A 21937-nucleotide genomic window follows, 5' to 3' on the forward strand; every position below is an offset into this window, starting at 1 on the left:
GCCTCCAGCCACCAGCCGACCCTTTCCTTCAGTCAAGTGCCCTGAAGAAAGAGTAATGCTTCATTATCTCCACATCCTCTCTTCTCACCTCAACTCTCTGTGACCAGACTTCCACTTTCCCGACTCTATTGAATCTATTCTTATTAAAATCACCAATAGCCCCCACTTACTAAAGCCTTGGAACCCATTGTGTCCTCATCTTTTTTATTTGTGTTTGTCACTTGACACTGTGCCCACCCTGTTCTTCCTTCACATCCCTCACTGGTTCTCTTCTGATTCTCTGGCTATTGCATCTTGACTTCTTCAAGGGCTTCTTTTTCTCTGCCTTTTAAACACTGGCCCACCTCTAACAGGTAATGGCCCTTTCTTCTTTCTGAATACTCTAACTGGTCTTTATTAGTTTCCATTATAAATCTATCAGAACACCTGTGACTTTCCTAGGAGTTACCTGAAAACCAGCCAATAAATGTCTATGTTCAATATCTATCATAAGACCCATCCTGTGGTTTCCATCTCTCCTAAAATGGGAGCCTTATAGGAAACTTGTGAATCTCAAAACTATAATATTGGCAAGGTCTTTGGGATACTACTCTAACTGATCGCTCACATTTTTCTTGGCTCCAACCATCATCTAGACCAGGGGTGGGCAAACTTTTTGACTCGAGGGCCACAATGTGTTCTTAAACTGGACCGGAGGGCCGGATCAAAAGCATGGATGGAGTGTTTGTGTGAACTAATATAAATTCAAAGTAAATATCATTACATAAAAGGGTACGGTCTTTTATTTTTTTAGTTGTATTCATTTCAAACGGGCCGGATCCGGCCCGCGGGCCGTAGTTTGCCCACGGCTGATCTAGACCCTAAAGAATCACAAATCTAGATTTCAGCTCAGAACTCTTTGTGAGCCCAGACTTAAATATTCAGCTGCCTATTAGACACTGCCATTTGGATACCCTACATGTTGCTCAAACACAACATAATAGGACCTAATGTGTTATTTGCCCCACTTAAATTGGCTTTTCCTGTATTTACGCTTTTAGTAATATCCAAACTGCATGCATTATTTGCCCAACATGAATCAGTCTCCCTTGCATTTACTATTTTACTCAACCATAAAGACACCCAAGTCAGAAACCTGGGGATTTTCTTAGATTCTTCTTTCATATTCAGTTCTTACAAAAGAAAATGTCCTTCATCTCCTCCTCCTCCATTATTGTGATCATAACAAATATTTATTTAGTGTTTACTCTATGTTAGTCATTCTTATAAGCTTTATAAATTTTTATCTCATTTAATTTTTACAACAAATATTATTATTTTAAAGATTGGTAAATTGAGGCAGAGATTAGTTGGTAACTTCCCAAATTAAGATAGCTAATAAGTGGCAAAGCTGGTATTCAAACCCAGACAATCTGACTCAAGAACCTAAGGGTCTTAACCACTATGTTGATTAGTTATCAAGATCTGTACTATTTAATTCCTCAACATTTTTCAAATATGTCTCCTCTGCTCCATCCTTACAGCTATTGCTGTGTTTAAGCCCTTATCATTCATCAAACCAGACTGTAAGTTCCATAAAGGCCAGGATCACATGTGCCTTTGTTTACCAATGTCTCCTGTGCTTAGCACAATGATTAGCATTTTGCATATATGTAGTGTCTGCTGAAGAAAGCAATTAAGTATTTTTACCATCGGTAGATGGCCATATACTTTACTCTCCAAACAGGGAAAGTTTTGAGATTGAAACAGGGTGTTAGAATAATTACGCTGGTTAAACAGGAATAAATTGAGACTATTCCAGACAAACGGAGACATAGCATCACCCTAATAATTGGGCTACCTATGTATGCCAGATTGGTTTTTTGGCAGCTCAAACCAAATTGGTTTTCTCCGGTATCATAAGGATTGGAAGCCTGGGAACTACATTCCCTGGAATCTATGCCAGCAGTGTTATGGGGTTAGATGAAAACAATAAGCTTCCTTCATGTGAGATATCAAAGACAAAAGACAAATAGAAAACACCATTACTCCTTTAAGGTGAGTGGTCACCTGGGGCTTGGTAGACAGCATATGTGAGCTTTTGCCAACAGCTTCCAAGTATCTTCCTACAAATCACTCACTCTGATGCTGTGGGTGGCTGAAATCATTGGTGACAGTTTCTTTAGTTCCTGTGCTTCATGATTTTCTGAATACTAGTAGCTGCATCCCTGATCCTCCCTCGCCCAGGCCTTCCAACATCTTTAAAGATTCCTTGATTTGTAAGTTAATTAACTCTAGTTGTCTCAACAAACAAAACTCAAATCTCAGTGTCTTAGTTCAGTAACAATTGACCTTAGAGTCCAATGAAAGTTAGGGAGGGCTCTCCTCCATCTGGTGACGCAGAAAACCAGAATTCTTCTTTTTATTTCCATCTTTTTAGATAGGTTCCAGGGGAAGTCAGTGGTTGGAAAGTACATACAAGCTTTTGACCATTTTAACCATGGAAATTAATACTTCACTCCCCTTCACAGTCCTTTGGCCAGGACCACCATAAGGTCCCAAACTAATAGCAAGAGAGGATGAGAGAACAATATAATGTCAGATAAGCATGAACTCTTTCTGCCATATGCTCTAAGTCCTTAAATTAAATCTCTTCCTGTTTGAAATATTTAGAATAATTTCTATTCTTACTGATATATCATAAAACAATACATAACTATAGAAACTAGATATATTAACTTTATTGAAAGGCACTAATCATTTGTTCCCACACCTAAATGTGCAAAAATTGGTTTTACCATGTATGTATACAAGGCTATTATCTTACATAAAATTTTACATACATGCTTACTGTTTAGCTCATCTACCTATCGATATATTTCATTTGCATTTATAGATTCAATAGTAAAGAATAAATTTGGGTTAATGTCTTACATGGGAAAACAAAACAGACATTTATTCATCTGTAACCTATTTATACATATGTCTATCATTGCTTTACATTAAAATGATCTATATTGTTTTCAGTGAATGATAATACTTTTAAAATTTATAAAGATATAGGACTGTCATCCATTGTATCTATAAATACCAAGGCCAACATTGTTATTTTCTTATACCAACATCCCTGATGATGCATAGGTTGTACTAAAGTGAGCAAGAGTGGATGTGAAACAGGACATTGACTCCTGAACTTGGTAATCATTATATTTTCACATAAAACTATTATGTTTTATGTTTAGCTCTTATCCAAGAAACAAATAACATATACACAAACCCACTCCTGCAATACATTATCTTAAAACATTTATATTAATATGATTATAGATATGGATGCACTGTATATATTGTGCTAGCCCTTCATCCTTTCCACTTGAAAATGATGTTCAGTGTACAGGCACCATTTCCATCTCAATGACCATGGTGAAGGTGAGTTAATTTCCAGGGATGACGTATGGTCAATGCAGGTAGCAGTGATGGCCTACCTCACAAGCAACATTCAATTCCTGCCTGAACTGAAATATTCATCAGTGTGCTGCCTCTTCATGTCTCTGTCAACAAATGAAGGTCATGTTACTCCCTCCAATTTGTGTTAACAGGAAATGGGAGTAGAACAAGCAATCTGAAAGGTGAATATGAATTGAGAGGAAGTACTTCAGGTGAGCCATTATAGGACTGAAGTCTAATTCTGCCATTTGTCATTTAGGTTAACTTATGGAAAAAAGAATGAAGGGAAAGTGAGTGGACACTCACCCATTATTGAATACTTACTCTGGGACAGATTCTGTGTTCAATAATTTCACAGATATTTTCTTACTGATTTATTATAACATCCCTTGAGGTAAACATTATTTTCCTTATTATGTAATAAAGGAGGCCTGACTGTATCATTTACTGTTTCAAAAACTTTGAGCAAAGCTTTTTGCTTCTTTTGGCTTCAACTTTCTCATCTGCTAAATAATAATAATAATACCTTCTCTACAGATGGGCATTCTACACACATATAATTATTTCTTTAACATTTTTCTTCCATACTAGACTATCAGCTACATGAAGCTTTCAAAAGCAGACCTTTCTGATGTCAACGGCCCTCTTTTCTCCATGCCTCAGAGTCTATCTGTAGGAGGGGCTTTAAAATAAGAGCTCACCTGGATAATTTAGAGCCTCCTTAGAAATGTGCACATACTCAAGCAGAATCATGTTTGTATAGAAGCTTATCTTTGCCATGAAAATACTCATACATCAAAGACCAAAGAAGAAAATTGTAGAAAAGTGGCCAGTGATGATGATAAGAAGGTCACCTTACTGTTGATGACTGCTATCATACATGCCTCAAGTCACATAGAGCAGACCTGATTCAAGGTCAGATCCATCCATTTTGGGTGCCAGGTACTGAGACAAGGAAAGAATCTACAAATACCATGAACTTTCAGAGTTACTCACTTATGATCAATGGTCTGTGGTTGGTCTTTATTGATTCACTGTGGGTCTTTTGTCTCAGTTCCTTCTCAGTCACAAAGAGTGAAAAATGGAAAAGTAAAAACTACCACCCTCTACAGAGCAGAAGAGTATCATCAAAGATAATGAAAATCATTATAACAGCTTATAATTGCTTTAAACATTTTCCTGTCACTCTGTCAACTGACAATGAATACAGTACATACCCTACTAGGAGCCAAGCTCTGGAGATACTGTGGTAAACAAGACACATGTAGACCCTGTCCTCCTGTAGCTGACCATCTAGCAGTGGAGGAAATATGTGTAAAGAATGCCTAGATGCAGGGCAGGGATTATTCATATATATTTTAAAAAATATATCTTTATTGATTTCAAAGAGGAAGGGAGAGGGAAAGAGAGATAGAAACATCAATGATGAGAGAGAATCACTGATTGGCTGCCTCCTGCAGGTCCCCTACTGGGGATCAAGCCCGCAACCCTGGCATGTGCCCTTGACTAGAATGGAACCTGGGACCCTTCAGTCCGAAAGCTGACGCTCTATCCACTGAGCCAAACCAGTTAGGGTAGGGTTTATTCATATTTAAAATGAGACAGTTGAAGCTGGGATTAAGAGCCCTTAAACAATGTTTTCAAAAACAGTAAGTGGCACAGTCAGGCTCCAAACCTGGGTCTTCTAGGCTAAGGCTCTTTCTATGTTGCTACACTGCCTGGCTGCCTGTCTCCAAGAACCCCTTTCTACCAACTGAGGGTTGAATATGGTGACTATAAATGAGGATGGGAAAAGATGAAATAGGTTACAGTTGATTCTGGAGGTGACTTTGAGTCCTTCCCTTTCTTGACTTTAAACCAATGGGACCATTATTTTAGAAAGGGCTTCTAAGAAGAGCTAGAAAACATGTCTATGCATTGCACTATGACTTTCAAAAGCCCCTTTGCTTACGATAATGATGATCTTTATTAGTTTCCATTATAAATCTATCAGAACACCTGTGACTTTCCTAGGCGTCACCTGAAACCCAGCCAATAAATGTCTATGTTCAATATCTATCATAAGACCCATCCTGTGGTTTCCATCTTTCCTAAAATGGGAGCCTTATAGGAAACTGTGAATCTCAAAACTATAATATTGGCAAGGTTTTTGGGATACTTCTCTCCCAACAATGATAGGAAATATCTCGGTTGAACTGTCTTTGGAGGAAAGGAATAAATGGAAATGGCTGCTGATGCAGGTGCTGAAAATATTTGACGAGTGGAGACTGATTCTAGGGAAGACACGAACATCTGTGCATTTGAGTTTTGTGTGTTTGGGTCTCTCTCCAGCTTCTTTTGTCTGCCCAACAGAAGACTGTTCAACATGCCCATCATAGAACTCACTATGTTCTCAGCTTGGAAGCTGGTCCTTGGAGGACTACAGTACAAAAGACAAAAACTTGGACATTGGGGAGCATAGCCTGGCTAGGACATTGACATCAAACCTGAAACAGAGAACAAAAATGGCCCTGAAGGAGTCTAAAGAGAGAATTTGGACTACCAAGTTAATGGCAGGTTAATGAACTATAGCTGAAAGAACTGCAGAACCTTCACTTTGGATATGGGATTGAGCTGAGCGCTGCAGATGTGATGGGTTTGAGTAGAGGAGTTGGAGGAGATGGGCAAATTAGCAGGGCATACAGCACCAGCAAAGGTGCAAAGATGGGAGTAAGCAGAGTGTATGGAGGACCCAGAGAGGACACTCATCTGGTGAGGTAGAGGATGTGTCTGGGAGAGAATGGGGTTCAGCTGGTGTGCTACACTATACAGGAGCCTGGGCCACAAGTCGGAAAACTGACTTGGGTTCTGACACAACTGTGGTCCATACTCTGGCACAGCCACATTCTCTCTGGGCTTCACTTTTTGCAGGTGAAATCTTTGATCACTGCTTATTCTTTGAGATTCCCTTCCAACTAAAATCCTTTGATCCTCAAAGCTATTGGGGAAGAAAGGATACATCTCCACTCTGGCTAAAGGTCCAAGGAGAAACAGAGAACCAGTGTCATGAAGAACAAGGAGAAAAGTACCCTATTATTTTTTTAGCACAGTTGGGGCTCCCTATCATTCCTTAAACCAGAAAGAAGAATGGTTGGTATACTGTTAGATGCTGAAGTTCACGACTATTTCCCCCCCAGAACTCACTATCCAAGGGTGATGGGATTTGAGGAAGTCCAGCTCACATGCACATTTCTCTTTCACTGCTCTTGATAGGAAGATATGCTTCACCAGTCATATTCTGTAAAACTGGTCACGCACACTTACTTCTTCAGAATTATTTCCTCTTGAAGATGCTTTTTCACGATCAGGGGACTTACTGGTCACTGCGGTGGCCTTCATTTAGTGCCTCAGAACTGGACCCTGCAGAGCCCTGTCTATGGACAGGGCTCAGAATGATGGGAATCACCTCTGCCTCCTGGCAGGTGCGTGGGACCATTTTGCAGAAGGCATGGCGACAGCCTATCTTTCGCAGACGTAATCCACACACATAGCAGATAATGTCTGTCTCCACACAGCCAGAGAAAACATGACATCTTAAACAGGCTTATATAGAGAAGAAGGGTTTTACAAAATCTATTTTGATCTAAATGTATTCCCCTCGAAGAAAACAAATACATAGGAAACTGCATGTTTGAAACCAAATAAGAATAAGCACATATACATGCACTCATCAAGGGAAAGCTTCTAAGACTTGAATTGTATTACTCTGTGCAGTGCCCTCAGTTCATATTTAACTGAAGGAGGAGGCATTTCCGTTTGATCATTTTTATCTCCTCCTTGTGAGCAAGTGTCTTCCTTTTAAACTGCTGGCTATTCTTAACAAGAAGCAGAATGACGAAGGTTTCCTCTCCTTTATAGCATCTTACAAGGTTTTAACTGCTAACACTGTTACTTTCACCATGGAATCACATAAAATAAATCTTCCAAAGTTTATGAGGTCAATAAGCAAGGTTCTGTCAAAGCTGGAAAACAGCATCTGTATTTGGATGTTTCTCGTGGTTTCAAGCAGTAAATCACAGGGAGAGAGAAATAAGAAGGCATTTATTGAAATTAAATCATCTGCTTACAAATAGTCCATTTTTTCCTCGTCTGGAAGATTTGAAAAGAAAACAAAAACCCTAGATGTGTATGTAATAGGGGAAAATGCTAATCTTAATAGATATATTTTTTAGAAAGAAGACTAGTGTAGAATAGTAGAAATATGATTTATTAAAAATGGAATGGAATGAGAAAAGATAAGAGAATAATTTTCTTCTTTATCCATCCTTCACTAAGTGAAAGGGAAAAGAAAAGAAAGTATAAAAACTGCTTCTGAATATAAAATTTCGGGATTGTTAAACATAACAAAAATACCCCACAACTCAACTAGTGAACAGCAGTCAGATCCAAAAACAACAACAAAAAATGCTTGAATCACTTGGCTGTAGATCATCTCATCTCACACATTTTTGAATCTAAAGCAAACCCTGCATAGTTGCTGACAGACAGCGTGGAAAGAAATATCACTTCAAAGATGATCCCAGCAATTCACAAGGACTGGGCCACTCCTCACGGGAATTCACTTCCTGACACTGCGTTACTTTTTATAGCACTTGGAGAACCATGAAGAATTTGCCACTGTGACCACGACTAATCGCCCCACTTGAAAAATTATTAAATAAATGCTGTCTTCTTCTATCAGGGGAAGTAACTGTCACTTTAAACGTGTGTATATCAAAAGGGACAGAAAGCACCTCACCTGGGAGGCTGCCGAGGTTAAAAGAATTTTTCTGAGTTAATATTAACGTGATGTTTAAGATGGAGCAAGAAAGGGCAAAAGAAAAATGAGTAAACCAAGGGTAAATGATTAACAAAAAGGCTAAACTACAGAGACAGTGCAATGATGACCGGATAAACAGACACAGCCCTGGACTTTAGGACAAGGACCTCCCCTCGGACTTTATGACATGTGCCCAAGCGTCACTCGGCTGACTGTGCTTCCTGGGGACAGGCTCCGTGTCCACGTGGTCATGTCTCTTTACCGTCTTTCTCTCTCTCTCTCCTTTCCCTTCTAGCCGTAGTCATGCTCCCTTACCAGCCTGTGTTTCAGTTAGAGACCAAGGGCCTCTGTGGATTGACGGGTCCACTCCCCAAAGCGAAGCTTCCCTTTGGCCCAGAGCGCTTGAGTGGGGCCACTTCTGCTACGTCTGACAAACACTATTATTGGTATTATCTTGTATGTCTCAACACAGCCAGGGAAAACATGACATCTTAAACAGGCTTATATAGAGAAGAAGGTGGGTGCTGATCTACAAAGATTAAAAGCATACTTTAGGGGCTCAAATCTGACAATGGAAACAATGAGTGCACATATGGAGACAGGCGAATGATGAGAGGTGCCACAGTATAGCATATTTGTGGATCTGCAAGTAGATACACCATGCAATGCCCCTGAATACACACAGCAGGCAGCGGCCCCTGTAGAATCTGAAGGATGCACATATGCCCATTTTCCGTATGACTCCTACCTGTGCCCACTCAGAGACCTGCCCCTACTCCTTCCAGGTCACTGACCAAAATCACTCCCCATTCTATTCTCTCTACCCACATTCCCCAGATTTAAATGTAGTAACCCTAAGTGCACTCACTAATATACCCATCCCCCACTTAATGACCTGTTTTTCATTGTGAATAAAATAGTACTCAGGGATGAATCAGGTGGGTTACAAGGCTAGAAGTGTGATTCAAAGGACTGAATAATAGAAGTGTATTGTTTATCCCTCTAGCAAAGTCCATTCTAAAAATATGCTCTAATTATATAAAGCAATGAAGAGATGGCTGCTTCCCCCCTCTCCCTACCCAGCTTCTTGATTCATCCTCCCACCATCTCCCTAGGCTCTCCAGTGACTAGTGCTTTGCCTGCTGTCCTTCAATGACAGGCTGACTTCAGAGTAGGCTAACATTTCAAATTAGGAATTTGTTTCTTCTTCAGTGCTGGGGGTTGGGGGTTGGGAGATGGGGGATGGAGGAGACCTGCTTCATAATTGCTAAGAAAAATCAGTATACATTTTTCTAAGGCACAATTTTGAAAGAATAAATAAACAAAAACAGATACTAACCATCTTTAAGTGAGGGATGATTATATTAAGTTGCATTTACTAATGCTGGGCAGAATCACTGGTAAGAACACATTTGCCTTGAATACTCAGGACTTTATAAGTTGATATGAAAATTGGGGTCATTTTTCAAGGATGGCAACAAGATGATTTTGTGTGATAATCTTCCTGCTTGTCCAAATAATATCCTCTAAAAGCTAATAGACAACTTAGAAGCTGCATCGTCAACCTCTGAAGATACTGTGACTTGGGTCAAAAAGGCAATTAGCAGCTAATGCAGGTGCAGTGTCTAACCAGCCAGCAATAGCTAAACCTTGAGAGAGAAGGAGGTAGACAAGAACAACTTTTATCTTTTTAGGGCTCTAGTCAGTATTTTTATGCCAGTGTTTCCAAACCTAGGATCATGAAAGGGACCCTATAAGTGAATTTCTTAAAATCATGGAAAAAAATTATACCTTTATAGGTGAAACAGTTCCCTGAGTAAATTAAATTGCTAATTTATTTATTTGCTCTTGGTTGGAAGAATATTAACTTGATACAGTAACATTGGTCATCTGTTATGTGTGGTTGTTACAAAATGTTGTGATTAACAAAATGTAAAAATAAGTCAGCATTAATTAACAGATCTATCTATACATTTTCCTCAAAATTTTGCAAAGAAAAAATAAAGGTGAAAACAAGAAAAACTTGATGGTATAATGATTGGAGACCACTGGCCTTGGATAGTCTTAATAGTCATGTTTTTCAGTTCTCCTCATCCCTTCCTCAATATTCTATGACACTGGATGTCACAGATAGTCACTGTCCTCACTTACCAGTTTTCTCTCCAGGTGCGAAGCATCAAAGTGAATAAAAGGTGTTTTGTTTTCTTAGTAAGGGACTAGAAGGACTTCTGGTTGCACAAGCTGATGCAGAAGGGATCCCTTTATCGTAAAACATGTAGAAATGCTTAGAAAGCATGAACTTTAAAAACTATTGCTTAACGCATAGCATAACTCACAAAAAATAAAGGAATGGAAGAAGTGATAAAGGAAGGAAGAGGGGGAATGAGGAAGAGAGGGAGTAAAAAGGGAAAGAGGAAGAAAAAGAAAAAGAGATAGGAAATATGAAAGTGAGACTGACAGACATGGGCTACAGAATGAGATAGTTATGAGGATTGCAGAAGGAACGAGTAGAATAAGAGAGGGCAAAATTGGAGGCAATAATCCTATATAAATAAAGGTTAATATGCAAATTGTCCCCTCAACTGGGAGTTCAACCGGGAGTTCAACCAGGGGGTGGGGCAGGCCTGCCAAGGGCCCACGGCCCCTCCCCGCACCTGGCTGGCCCCAACCCCCCCGATCAGGGGCGGGGCCGGCCCATCAACCTCCTGCATCCCCTCCCGCCGGCCAGCCTATTAATTAGTATTGTGAGATTGAATATTTAAAAACCTAACTATATGCTGTTTACAACAGAATCAACTAAAACGCAATAATCTAGGTAAGCCAGAAGTAAAGAAAGAGAAAAAGAAAAGTAACCAAAAGATTACTGATTCCATGATATTAATATAAGGTAAATAAACTTGTAGGAAAAAATCATTATTAAGGATAGGCAAAATATGGAAGCAACCCAAGTGCCCTTCAAAAAACGAGTGGGTAAAAAGTGGTGGTACATTTATACAATGGAATATTATTTGGTCATAAAAAATAATGAAATCTTTCCATTTGCTAGGTGAATTAAGTCAGTTAGAGAAAGACAAATACCAAATGATCTTACTTATATGTGGAATCTAAAGAACAAAATAAATGAACAAACAAAACTGAAACAGACTCAGATACAGAGAACAGACTGAGGATTGACAATAGGAGAGGGGCTGGGGAGGATGGATGAGAGATTAAGAAGTACAAATCTGTAGTTACAAAATAGTCATGGGGATGTAAAGTACACCATAGGGAATATAATCAATAATATTGCAATAACTATGTATAGTGCCAGGTGGATAATGGAACTTATTTTGTAAAGCATGTGATTGTCTAACCAATATGCTGTACACCTGACACCAATACAATATTGAATATGAACTATAATTGAAAAAGAATGAAGTTCTGCCTTTATTCTACATTAAAAATAAGAAGAATAAAGGTTGTTAGGCTCAACTATATAAAGCAACAAAGCCTCAAACCATAAAGTTAAACCTATTGAAATTCAAGAATAAATTTATAAAATCACAATCCTAGTGGGATATTTTGATACACTTCTCTAAAAAACAGATGAATCAAACAGAAAAACTAGTAATAAGACAGTAGTTTTGAACAATATAATTAATAAGATTACTCTAATGAGCATATTTTCAAGAAAAACATTGACCATGTAATAAGCCAAAATGACATCTCAGTGTATACCAAAGGAATGGTATGGTATAAACCCTGTTTAGCAATCACTATGCAATGAAATTGGAACTCAATAATTCAATAATAACTCCATATTTTTGAAAACTTAAAGAAAGCTTAATAATTAAAGAGTCAAAGAAGAAATCATAATGAAAATTCTAACATATTTAAGTAAATGGCCATTAAGGCATTATTTCCAAACGTGTGGAAAGCAGCTAATTCAGTGCTCACAGAGAGATGTGTGGCCTTAAAGGTATGTTAAAAAATAGGAAAGACTGAAAGTTAATGGATTAAACCTTCATTTCAAGAAGATAAAAGAAATAATACAGAAAAATATCTAATACAAAAGAAAATAATATCATTTGCATAATTCAAAATCACAAAAGTCATATGATAATTTTTGAATTATAGACAGAATAATATTAAAATAATGAGAACACTGGTTATAACTGCAGAGGGAAAAAGGGATGAATTGCAAAGAGGTGAGGTACAAAATAGGTTCAATTGCATTGGTAATTTTTATTTCTTTTGTTTATTTATTTTCAATCCTCACCTGAGAATATTTTTCCATTGATTTTTTTTTAAAAGAAGAATGGAGGGGAGAGAGGAGGAAGAGAGAGAGAGAGAGAGAGAGAGAGAGAGAGAGAGAGAGAGAGAGAACGAACAGAGAGAGAGAAAAACATCGATGAGAGAGAAAAACATAGATGTGAGAGAGAGACACTGATTGGTTGCCTTCAGTTCTCACCCGTACTGGGGCCGGGAATTGAGCCTGCAACCGAGGTATGTAGCCTTGACTGGAAATGAACCCGTGACCCTTAGGTCTGCAGGCCAACACTCTAACTACTGACCAAACTGGCCAGGGCAATTTTTACTTCTTAAGTATTTCCTAGTTTTAAATAAAAAGGTAAAGAAAGACCTAAAGAAAAACATTAACAATGAATAAATGAGCTTTTCTACTTTTGTCAGTGGTAAGTAGCACCAGGTAAAGGAATGAGAATAATTCCTACCTTCTAGACTCAATGAGAGCGCATCCCCAGCCCTTCGCTCAGAGTTTGGAACCGTGCTCTAGTTCCGTGGTCGGCAAACCACGGCTCGCGAGCCACATGCAGCTCTTTGGCCCCTTGAGTGTGGCTCTTCCACAAAATACCACGTGCGGGTGCGCACGTACAGTGCAATTGAAACTTCATGGCCCATGCGCAGAAGTCAGTATTTTGTGGAAGAGCCACACTCAAGGGCCAAAGAGCTGCATGTGGCTCGAGAGCCGCGGTTTGCCGAGCCGCAGTTTGCCGACCACTGCTAGAGTAACTGCCACTGTTACTTCATCCTTCATCAGAAAGAGTCTACGCTCCTCCTCACGTTAGTCTAAGAGCTGGATGAGAAATCACATGTTGATCCTACTTCATTTAAGTCCTACAGCAAGGGCATTCACTGCTACTGTCAATTATTTCTTTTAACCAATAGAACTTTATACACGGGTAATCAGTAAAATGTTGCTACTGTTATAAAATGTCATAGGGCATTAGTGATGTTTATCTTACTATAACCTCCCTCAGGGTACCTTGCCTCCCTGTGCCTGAAATCGCTTCACCCAAGAGCTCCATTTGAATTATGAGTCAGTGAGAGCACACTGCCAGTAGCAGCACTATGTGTCACGGACTTTTCATCTTTGCAACTCTGACAGATACGTGTTTGCTGCATACGACAGCCCTGCAAGCACACTGCCATTCGTTTTACTGATAAGGAGCTAAAACACAGATAGGTCCAGTGACCTGCCCGAGAGAGACAACCCTCAGCGGGCTGCGTTGAGGATTTAAGAAGGTCATAAGATATCCCATAAATTTCCGTTCTCTCCTCCCTTCTCCCAGGTGTTGAATTAATGTTTGTTGATATATGGTTCAATTAATGTCGGTTTATTATATTAAGTGAAAATATCAGATACATGGTTCTTTTGGTATATATTTGGCATTTTTATCACAAATCTCTGCTTTATAAGTTTAACCACCATTCTTTTGCAGCAACATATAGTAAAGTTCCAGGAAGGCAATCCATTCAAATATTCCTCTTACTCATCATTTGTGTCCAATAATGAGATTCAAATGATTTCATCTAAGATTATTCAACTATGAAAGATAAATTCATATTTCTCTCTTTCAGAAAAGGGATAATTCCAGAATGAGATTCATAAAATATTTCTTTGTTCCAACGTGCTCCCTGAAACAAGTGAATATGGATGGCTAAATGGATATATGGTCTATGGTGATGAGAACAGAAATATAGCCTCTGAAACATTTCCTGACATATATTTTCCCATTCACATTAATCAAAGCAAAAACTCACAATAGTTTCCATCATATTTTAAATATATTCCTTTTAAAAAATACCATTATTATAGAGAAAGTACAGTAATAAAAGCCTCAGAGGTCATCTTTAGTTGCTATGCATGAGGACCTTCTAAGAATGCCTAGAAATTGTGGGGCTTTGACTATTTTAAAAAATGGAAAGATTACTGGAGAATTCACTCAGCAGGGCAAATTGCAAACAGTAAGCACTAAATTTGAGTCTTTGTCTTCTCTCCCTTTTTTTCAATATTTCAAACAAGTTACTTTCTAGTACATTATGATGCCTTTGACAGCTATTTCCTGTGTTTACTATTATTTTTCTTCTTCAGGAGTGTTATAAATCCTTGTATACAGTGTTACTAGGTCAAGGACATTGGCAGAGAGAGCAAAGTGAACAGAAAAAAAAATGAAGCTCTTGACTTTGGGTGGTAAAACACACAATGCAATATACAGATATTGTGTTATAGAATCATATACTTGAAGCCTATATAATACTAGAGGCCCGGTGCACGAAATTTCTCTAGAAAGATGTTTAATATATATCCCACATTTCAACAACCAGGTAGTACTGCTCATTGTAATGTGTTTCCCTTGGTAAGGCCTTCAAACTCAAAATTCTAACTTGACAGAAAATAGTAAAGTTGGAAAAATTTTGGGATGGATGACGGTTTAGTTTATTAATTCCAAATGGATATTTTGAAGCATAGGTTTGGCCTTAAGTTTTGTCCACTGACACTAGACCATTCCAAGGAGAGACATTTCACACAAACAGTTTCAAGTCCAGTAAAGCACAGAAACAGAAAGGTATTCAATAGCATTTCACAGCGAATAGCCTTCTGTTGACAGTTACTCAGGAGTGACTGATTATATTTGTGAAGGACAAATATCTCTCCTGTTAGATTAATTAAATATAGGCTTAGCTGATGGCTTGGGCAAAAGAGTGAATCTATAAGACTAGAGCAAGGTCTGACTGGTGTGGCTCAGTGGTTGAGCATTGACCTATGAACCAGGAGGTCATGGTTCGATTCCTGGTCAGGACACACGCCCAGGTTGTGGGATCGATCCCCAGTGTGCGTGTGTGTGTGTGTGTGTGTGGGGGGGGGATGTGGAAGGCAGCCAATCCACGATTCTCTCATCACTGATGTTTCGATCTCTCTCTCCCTTCCTCTCTGAAATCAATAAAAATATATTTTTTAAAAAGGATAGTGAAGGAAGAGAACAGCGGAGAAGAGACAAGAAGGAGGAATCGTAGAACAATATTCCTAAATATCAGAAAGCCCCACCGCACCAACACTTCACATTAGCAAGCTCCACTGAGAGACGGCAGCAGGCATGCTGTATGACATGCCATCCAAGTAACAGCAGCCAAAAGGAGTCCCATTTTCTTGGAAAAACAGGTTGCCATGGAGCTTTCATATTTCACCAATTAAACAGCTTGGGCTCGATGTAATTAAGTAACATAATTATGAACCCATGTCTTGGCCTCTAGCCTAAAGTCCTATTTCTTATTCAAGTTTATCAGTAACTGTCATCTAGAACTTAAGTGGCACATATTGAGCCCGTTCTTCATATTAAAACACATAGGCGATCTACAAATAGAAATCCACACTCATTTTAATTTTTAAATTAAAGAGGAAGGCTCAGTGGGTCATCACACAAGTGAGGTACTGAGTGGAGACTATCATTCAGGAAGTGGAAGCAGGAAGTGACCAGGATAAATTTGGACTCCTGAATATTTAGAATGAAAATGTATAAATGTAAAGGAGTCACTCGATTTCCATCGTACAAGAGATGGCGGCTTAAAGAGTAAAGGGAAAGGATATTTAGGGATACCATAGCAGCTGGCTCTACAGTTACATCAGTATAACTAACATGCTAAGTTAGGAGGCAAAGTAATCACTGATGGGAATGAGGCTACAAAATTTATCATCCTCCCTTGCATAAAAACATGCTACTGACGGAGTCATGCTTACTAAGTAATAAAAGTTAACATTTAATGGTACTTGGGTTGGGTTAGGTACTGGTCTAAGTACATTATGTAAATAGATTAGTTAATTTTCAAAGCAACCCTATGAGGTAGGAACTATTAATATCAGAGATGAGAAAACTGAAGCGCAGAAAGGCGAAGTGACTTGCTTAAGGTAGTAAGTTGCAGAGCTGGGATCTGAACCCTGGCAGTACGCTTTTTAAACAGTATACCATGCATTCTGCCTCTTAACACCTTTCTTCAAAAGAAATGGTAGTCTCTATTTTAGAGTTTTATTCATACATTTACAGAGGTTTTCAGAAATATGTAGGAGAGTTAAGCCCTGAATTAAAGGAAGGATGACTAGCCATCAAAAGCTACTGAAGTCAGAGTACTTTCAAAGCTGGAAAAGATACGTCACCTTTGCCTGGTGTTTGACATTTATCCATGCAAGTGAATCCAACTCAATTAGCAGTGATTTAGAGTCCTATGCCAAGTACGAAAGAAGTAAGATTCAAAGCCTAGAGAAGACATAATTTTTATTCCCATCGAAAGCAGATAAAATACCCTGGAAGCTTAGAGTTGAACGGAGATGAAGAAAATGAAGCCCAGAGAGTTCAAATGACCTGCCCAACGCTAAATAAAGTAGTTTGTAGCACAGTGACCTCAAATTCAGTTCAAATTGGTCTGGTTCTCTTTGCACTCTACCATTCTGACTCCAATCAAGGTGGCTGAACACAGTGAAATAAAATGAACTTCCAAAATACTAGTAATTATCTATGACTTATAAGGAGGAAAATGTATGATATCTCACTGCCTTATCTCTAGGACCTTAACTTCAGAGAACAAATAGCCAAGGGAATCATTTTTAAGGGAAGGGAGAGGAGGAAAGAATTCACATATAAAGTCTTCGAGATCTTTTCTGAAGGACTGCGTGTTTTCCAGTTTTATTTGCTGGACTTTATCTCTCTCAAACCTTACCCAATTCTATAAGCAGACTGTGAAATGATGTCTATATTTGTAATTATGTGTGTAGTTACATGTGTACATCTTCAACTCAAAATAATATTGAATGTAACTTGTAATTGAAAAATAAAACTTAAGTTAAAATGCTTTTACATAGCAGGTTCTCAGTGGGGTGATGATGTTAAAAAAATGCTTTTACATAGTAGGTTCTCAGTAGGGTGATGAAGTTAAAAGTTTAAGTATATACAACATAAGGCTTCCAGTTAGATTCCTTTCCAAAAACATGACCCTGTATTAGGTCTCCCAGAGATTTTTTTATTAGTTTATTTTATTCATGGCCATTTTATGCCTCCCTCACCTCCAACCCACCAGGTGACATTTGGCAATGTCTGGAGACATTTTTGGGTATCACAATTTGGGGGGAGATGGTGCTATGAGCATTTAGTAGGAAAAAGCCAGGGATACCTCTAAACATCCTACAACACACAGAATAGACCTCACAACAAAATCATCTGGCCCCAAATGTCAGTAGTGCCAAGGTTGGGAAATACTGGTTTATTTTAGAAGTAAAAATAAATGGATAGCAATCTTCCCATTTCTCCATTTTTAAAACACACACAAAAAAAACATAAATCAAAATGATACACCAAAAAATTTGCCCCAAGCAAGAGTACTGTTAAGATAAACAATTATTTAATGGGTCAATTTACAGGGCTAGAGGGGTTCATTAAAGGCTGGATAAAAAGAATAAATTTAAACACATAAATACTTAAGTAAGCAATGGAAAGCCTACACGAAAGGCACTGTTCTGACCTTTACTACATCTGAAACTGAGATTTCTCCACTGTTGTAAAATGAAACATTCTGCTAATAAGGCATTTAATTCAGACACAGAACTCTCACTTCAGACTATTTCATTATTTCTAACCTCATATAAAATCCACCTTTTGGACCAGGATGCAAAGAAAAAAAAAGTATGTTTTTTGCTTACCAATAAGGTCATAAAAATAAACTGCTTTCACCATTAGCCATTCATTTTTATGTCTGCCCATCTCTTCCATGTTTAGGTTTACCTGGAAGGTCCAATATTTAAGCCTGAATTCCTTATTATGGCTAAAGGAATCATTCATTCAGCCCTGCATTTCTTTCTCTGACTTCTATTGTACAAAGAAAACTGTAGCAAAGTTATCCTAACAGCCTGATAATTTCCTTGAAATGAATAAGGAATTAAAAAAGTTAAAGAGGAAGGAATGCTTCCAGATTCATTTTATGGAGCCAACATTACCCTGATACCAAAACCAACCAAAGACATTATGAAAAAAATTAAAAATCACCGGCAAATATTCTTGATACTACAAAGTTATCTACTAGATACTACAAAGTTACACATATTATACTCCAAAGTCACAATAATCAAAATAGTATAGTGCTAGCATAAAAACAGATATACAGATCAATGTTTAGAATAGAGAGCCCATAAGTAAATCCTTGTTTATAGCTCAATTAATCTACAGCAAAGGAAGCAAGGTTATACAATGGGTAAAGACAGTCTCTTCAAAAAGTGGTATTAAGAAAACTGGACAGATACAATTAAAATTATAAAATCAGACCACTATTCTTACACTATGTACAGAAATAAACTAAAAATAAATTAAAGATTAAATGTAAGACCTGAAACCATAAAACTCCTAGAAGAAAACATAGGCAGTAAACTCTTTGAGAAGGTTCTTAGAAATATATTTTTGGTTATGTCTCCTTGAGCAAGGGCACAAAAGAAAAAATAAACAGATGGGACTATATCAAACTAAAAAGTTTTTGCACAGCAAAGGAAATCATCAACAAAACAAAAAGACAACCTACTGTCTGAGAGAAGATATTCGAAGTGATGCATCCCCAAAGGGTTAATATACAAGATATTTAAGAACTTATGTAACTTAACACCCCCCTCAAAAAAAAATCCAATTTAAAAATGGGCAAAGAACAGTAAATAGACATTTCTCCTAACAGGACATAGAGATGGCCAACAGATATATGAAAAGGTGGCCAACATTAATCACCAAGGAAAAGCAAATTAAATCCACAAGGAGAGATCACATCGCACCTGTTAGGATGGCTATCATCAATAAATCAACAAATAACAAGTGCTGGTAATAATGTAGAGAAAAGGGAACCCTTGTGCACTATTGAAAACTGTAGCGAAGCTCTTCTAACAGCCTGATAATTTCCCGTGGGATTGAAAATTGATGCAGCCACTATGGAAAATAGTATGGAGATTTAAAAAAAAAATAGAGCTGCCATATGACCCAGGAATTATGCTTTTGGGTATGTATCCAAAGAAAACAATAACACTAATACAAAAGATATAGGCACCCCTATGTGTTCACTGCAGCCCTAGTGGTAGCCAAAGTATGGAAGCAACATAGATGTCCAACAATAGATGAATAAAGAAAATGCGGTACACACACGCACACACACACACACACACGAATATTACTCAGCCATAAAAAAGAATTCACTCTTGTTATTTGCAACAACAAACATGGTTGGACCTAGAGTCTATTATGCCACATGAAATAAGCCAGGCAATAAAAGATAAATTCAATATTATTTGTGGAATACTAAAAACAAAAGAGAAACAGAACCATAGATATAGAGAACAAGCGGATAGTTGCCAAAAGAGAGGGGGTGGGGAGGTAGAAGTAAAATAAATGCGATTTTAAAAGAGATGAACAAAGAAAAGGAAGTAGAGGGGGCTGGTGATTTTTCTTTGCATTTCGTCATAGTATCCTTACATAGTCTCTAGCTGATGTGGTTGCAGTTGCTAGGGTTTCATTTGCTTGTTCATTTTCCCCAGTGGCTGATCATAGTGGATATTTTGGTTGTCTGGCAGACACTTGAATTAAAAAAAAATTTTTAAGGGGACAAATTAGTTCTTTTCTTGGAGTCAACTAACAAAAAGCATCTCAACCTCAGGAGAATCTACAGTAACTAATCTGTTGACTATTTTGTGTGTTGAGTTAAACATGTCACCACAGAGACCCTCGCACTTTGGTTAACAACTTTCTAAATATTTACCAAGATCTTGGATAAGTGAGAGTGCTTCCCATGATATAAAGGCTCCACCACCATCATCCATGGCGCCCTGCCCAACGTCCCAGCTGTCCAGATGTCCACTGACCAGGACAACCTAGAACAAATAACAAAAAGAAAAACAAATAAGATTAAGCAGAAAGGACATAAAAGAGGAAGATTCAGAGGCATTCCAAATACAGAAATGAAACTTTTATATTCTTTCCATGTTTAATACCTTAGAAGATCTGCATCATTACTAGTGGAAGACTTGGTACAGAGGCCTTACACAAAATGGTGTAAGGTCATCGTGGAAGTAATAAAAGTTCTCACCTTATACCTCTCTTTATTAATATAATTTTGAATACTAAGAAAAAGTCTTATGACTGACATATGTGTGACAATTTTATTATATGATGTAAAAATGGAGCTCAAAACTTCAACATATTTCCAACCATCCCAAATTCTCACAGATACAGGATACACATGTGTTGAATTGAATACAAATGAAAAAGTAAAAACAATAATTTATTTTTTAAATGATTGTGCTTTGCGCATTGTAAGTCACTTTACTGTGGAATAAATTGCTAAATTTACAAACTAAATTCTAACAGAATAACTTTTAAGAAACATTTCAATTTACATTAGCGTGAAATAATCTATACATTATATTACATTTTAAATCATTATTAGGTTTACGTTTTTTTTCTGAGAATCATTGGTAATTCTCTCCGGGAAAAATAAATTCAATGGAACTACATTTTGTGGACACATTGTCCTTAAAAGTAAGTAAACTGATGTTGGGTCAGGACATCCAGTGAAAAAGGATCTTTGTCACTGGGCTGTCATCCAAAATAACCTAATGTGTTTCTCAATACCTACACCGTGTCAGGAGCTGTGCTTGCTTACAGGAACTAAGAAGGATTCCCGACTTCAAAATGAGGAGGGCCGGGCGCAAAGACCAAGATGCCGATGGGGCATCATGTACAAAAGAATCATGTGTGAAAGAGCCGAGTGCAACAGGAAAAAAACTACGCCTGCCTCAAGGAATGGCATCGCTCCACACCGCAGCCTGTACACACAGAAGGCTCCTCCCCAGCCAGGGAGAAGGTGCCGTGAGAGCGTGAGCTCCCCCTTCTCCATGCCTCGATCAAAGAATAAAATTTCTGCTCCACTTTATCGACCTCAGTCTCATTCTACTGGCGTGAATGGCAATGGATAGAAGGACGTTGTTTTGGGTCCCCAACCTGGAAGGGTGGGTAACATGTTGATCTCGATATCATACAATATATGGATATCAAGTCAGATGAATTATAAATCTAAATAAAGGTGTTAGAGGAGAGCACAGAACTTGAAATAGGAAACTTTCTTAAACTGGACACACAAAGAACAAACCATAAAAGAAAAAATAATAAATTGGGACTTTTAAAATATTAGGAATACTTGCTTATCAAAAGACCCCCTTGAAAGCGTGAAAAGGCAAGCCAGAGAGGAGAAGAAAGTATTTCCAACACAAATATGCAACAAAGAACCCATATCCAGATTATATAGAATTCCTGCGAAACAGTAACAAAAAGAAAGTTAATTGATGGAAAAATGGACAAAATACTTGGACAGTTCACAAACATAAATATACACATTATTAATAATCATATGAAAAGGTGCACA

The 21937-nt window shown here is 38.0% G+C and overlaps 1 protein-coding gene across 1 annotated transcript in view; it reads right to left on the reverse strand.

The window, feature by feature from the left end:
• The window catches only part of CPQ (carboxypeptidase Q), a 283185-nt gene that overhangs the window by 109185 nt on the left and 152063 nt on the right, over positions 1 to 21937 (reverse strand). The window contains exon 4 of the mRNA XM_014445945.1: positions 20276 to 20387. Coding sequence (XP_014301431.1) covers positions 20276 to 20387 — 112 coding nt within the window. The remainder of the gene's footprint in view (positions 1 to 20275; positions 20388 to 21937) is intronic.

This window comes from Myotis lucifugus, unplaced genomic scaffold (genome assembly GCF_000147115.1).
Source record: "Myotis lucifugus unplaced genomic scaffold, Myoluc2.0 scaffold_489, whole genome shotgun sequence".
Taxonomy (NCBI): Eukaryota; Metazoa; Chordata; class Mammalia; order Chiroptera; family Vespertilionidae; genus Myotis; species Myotis lucifugus.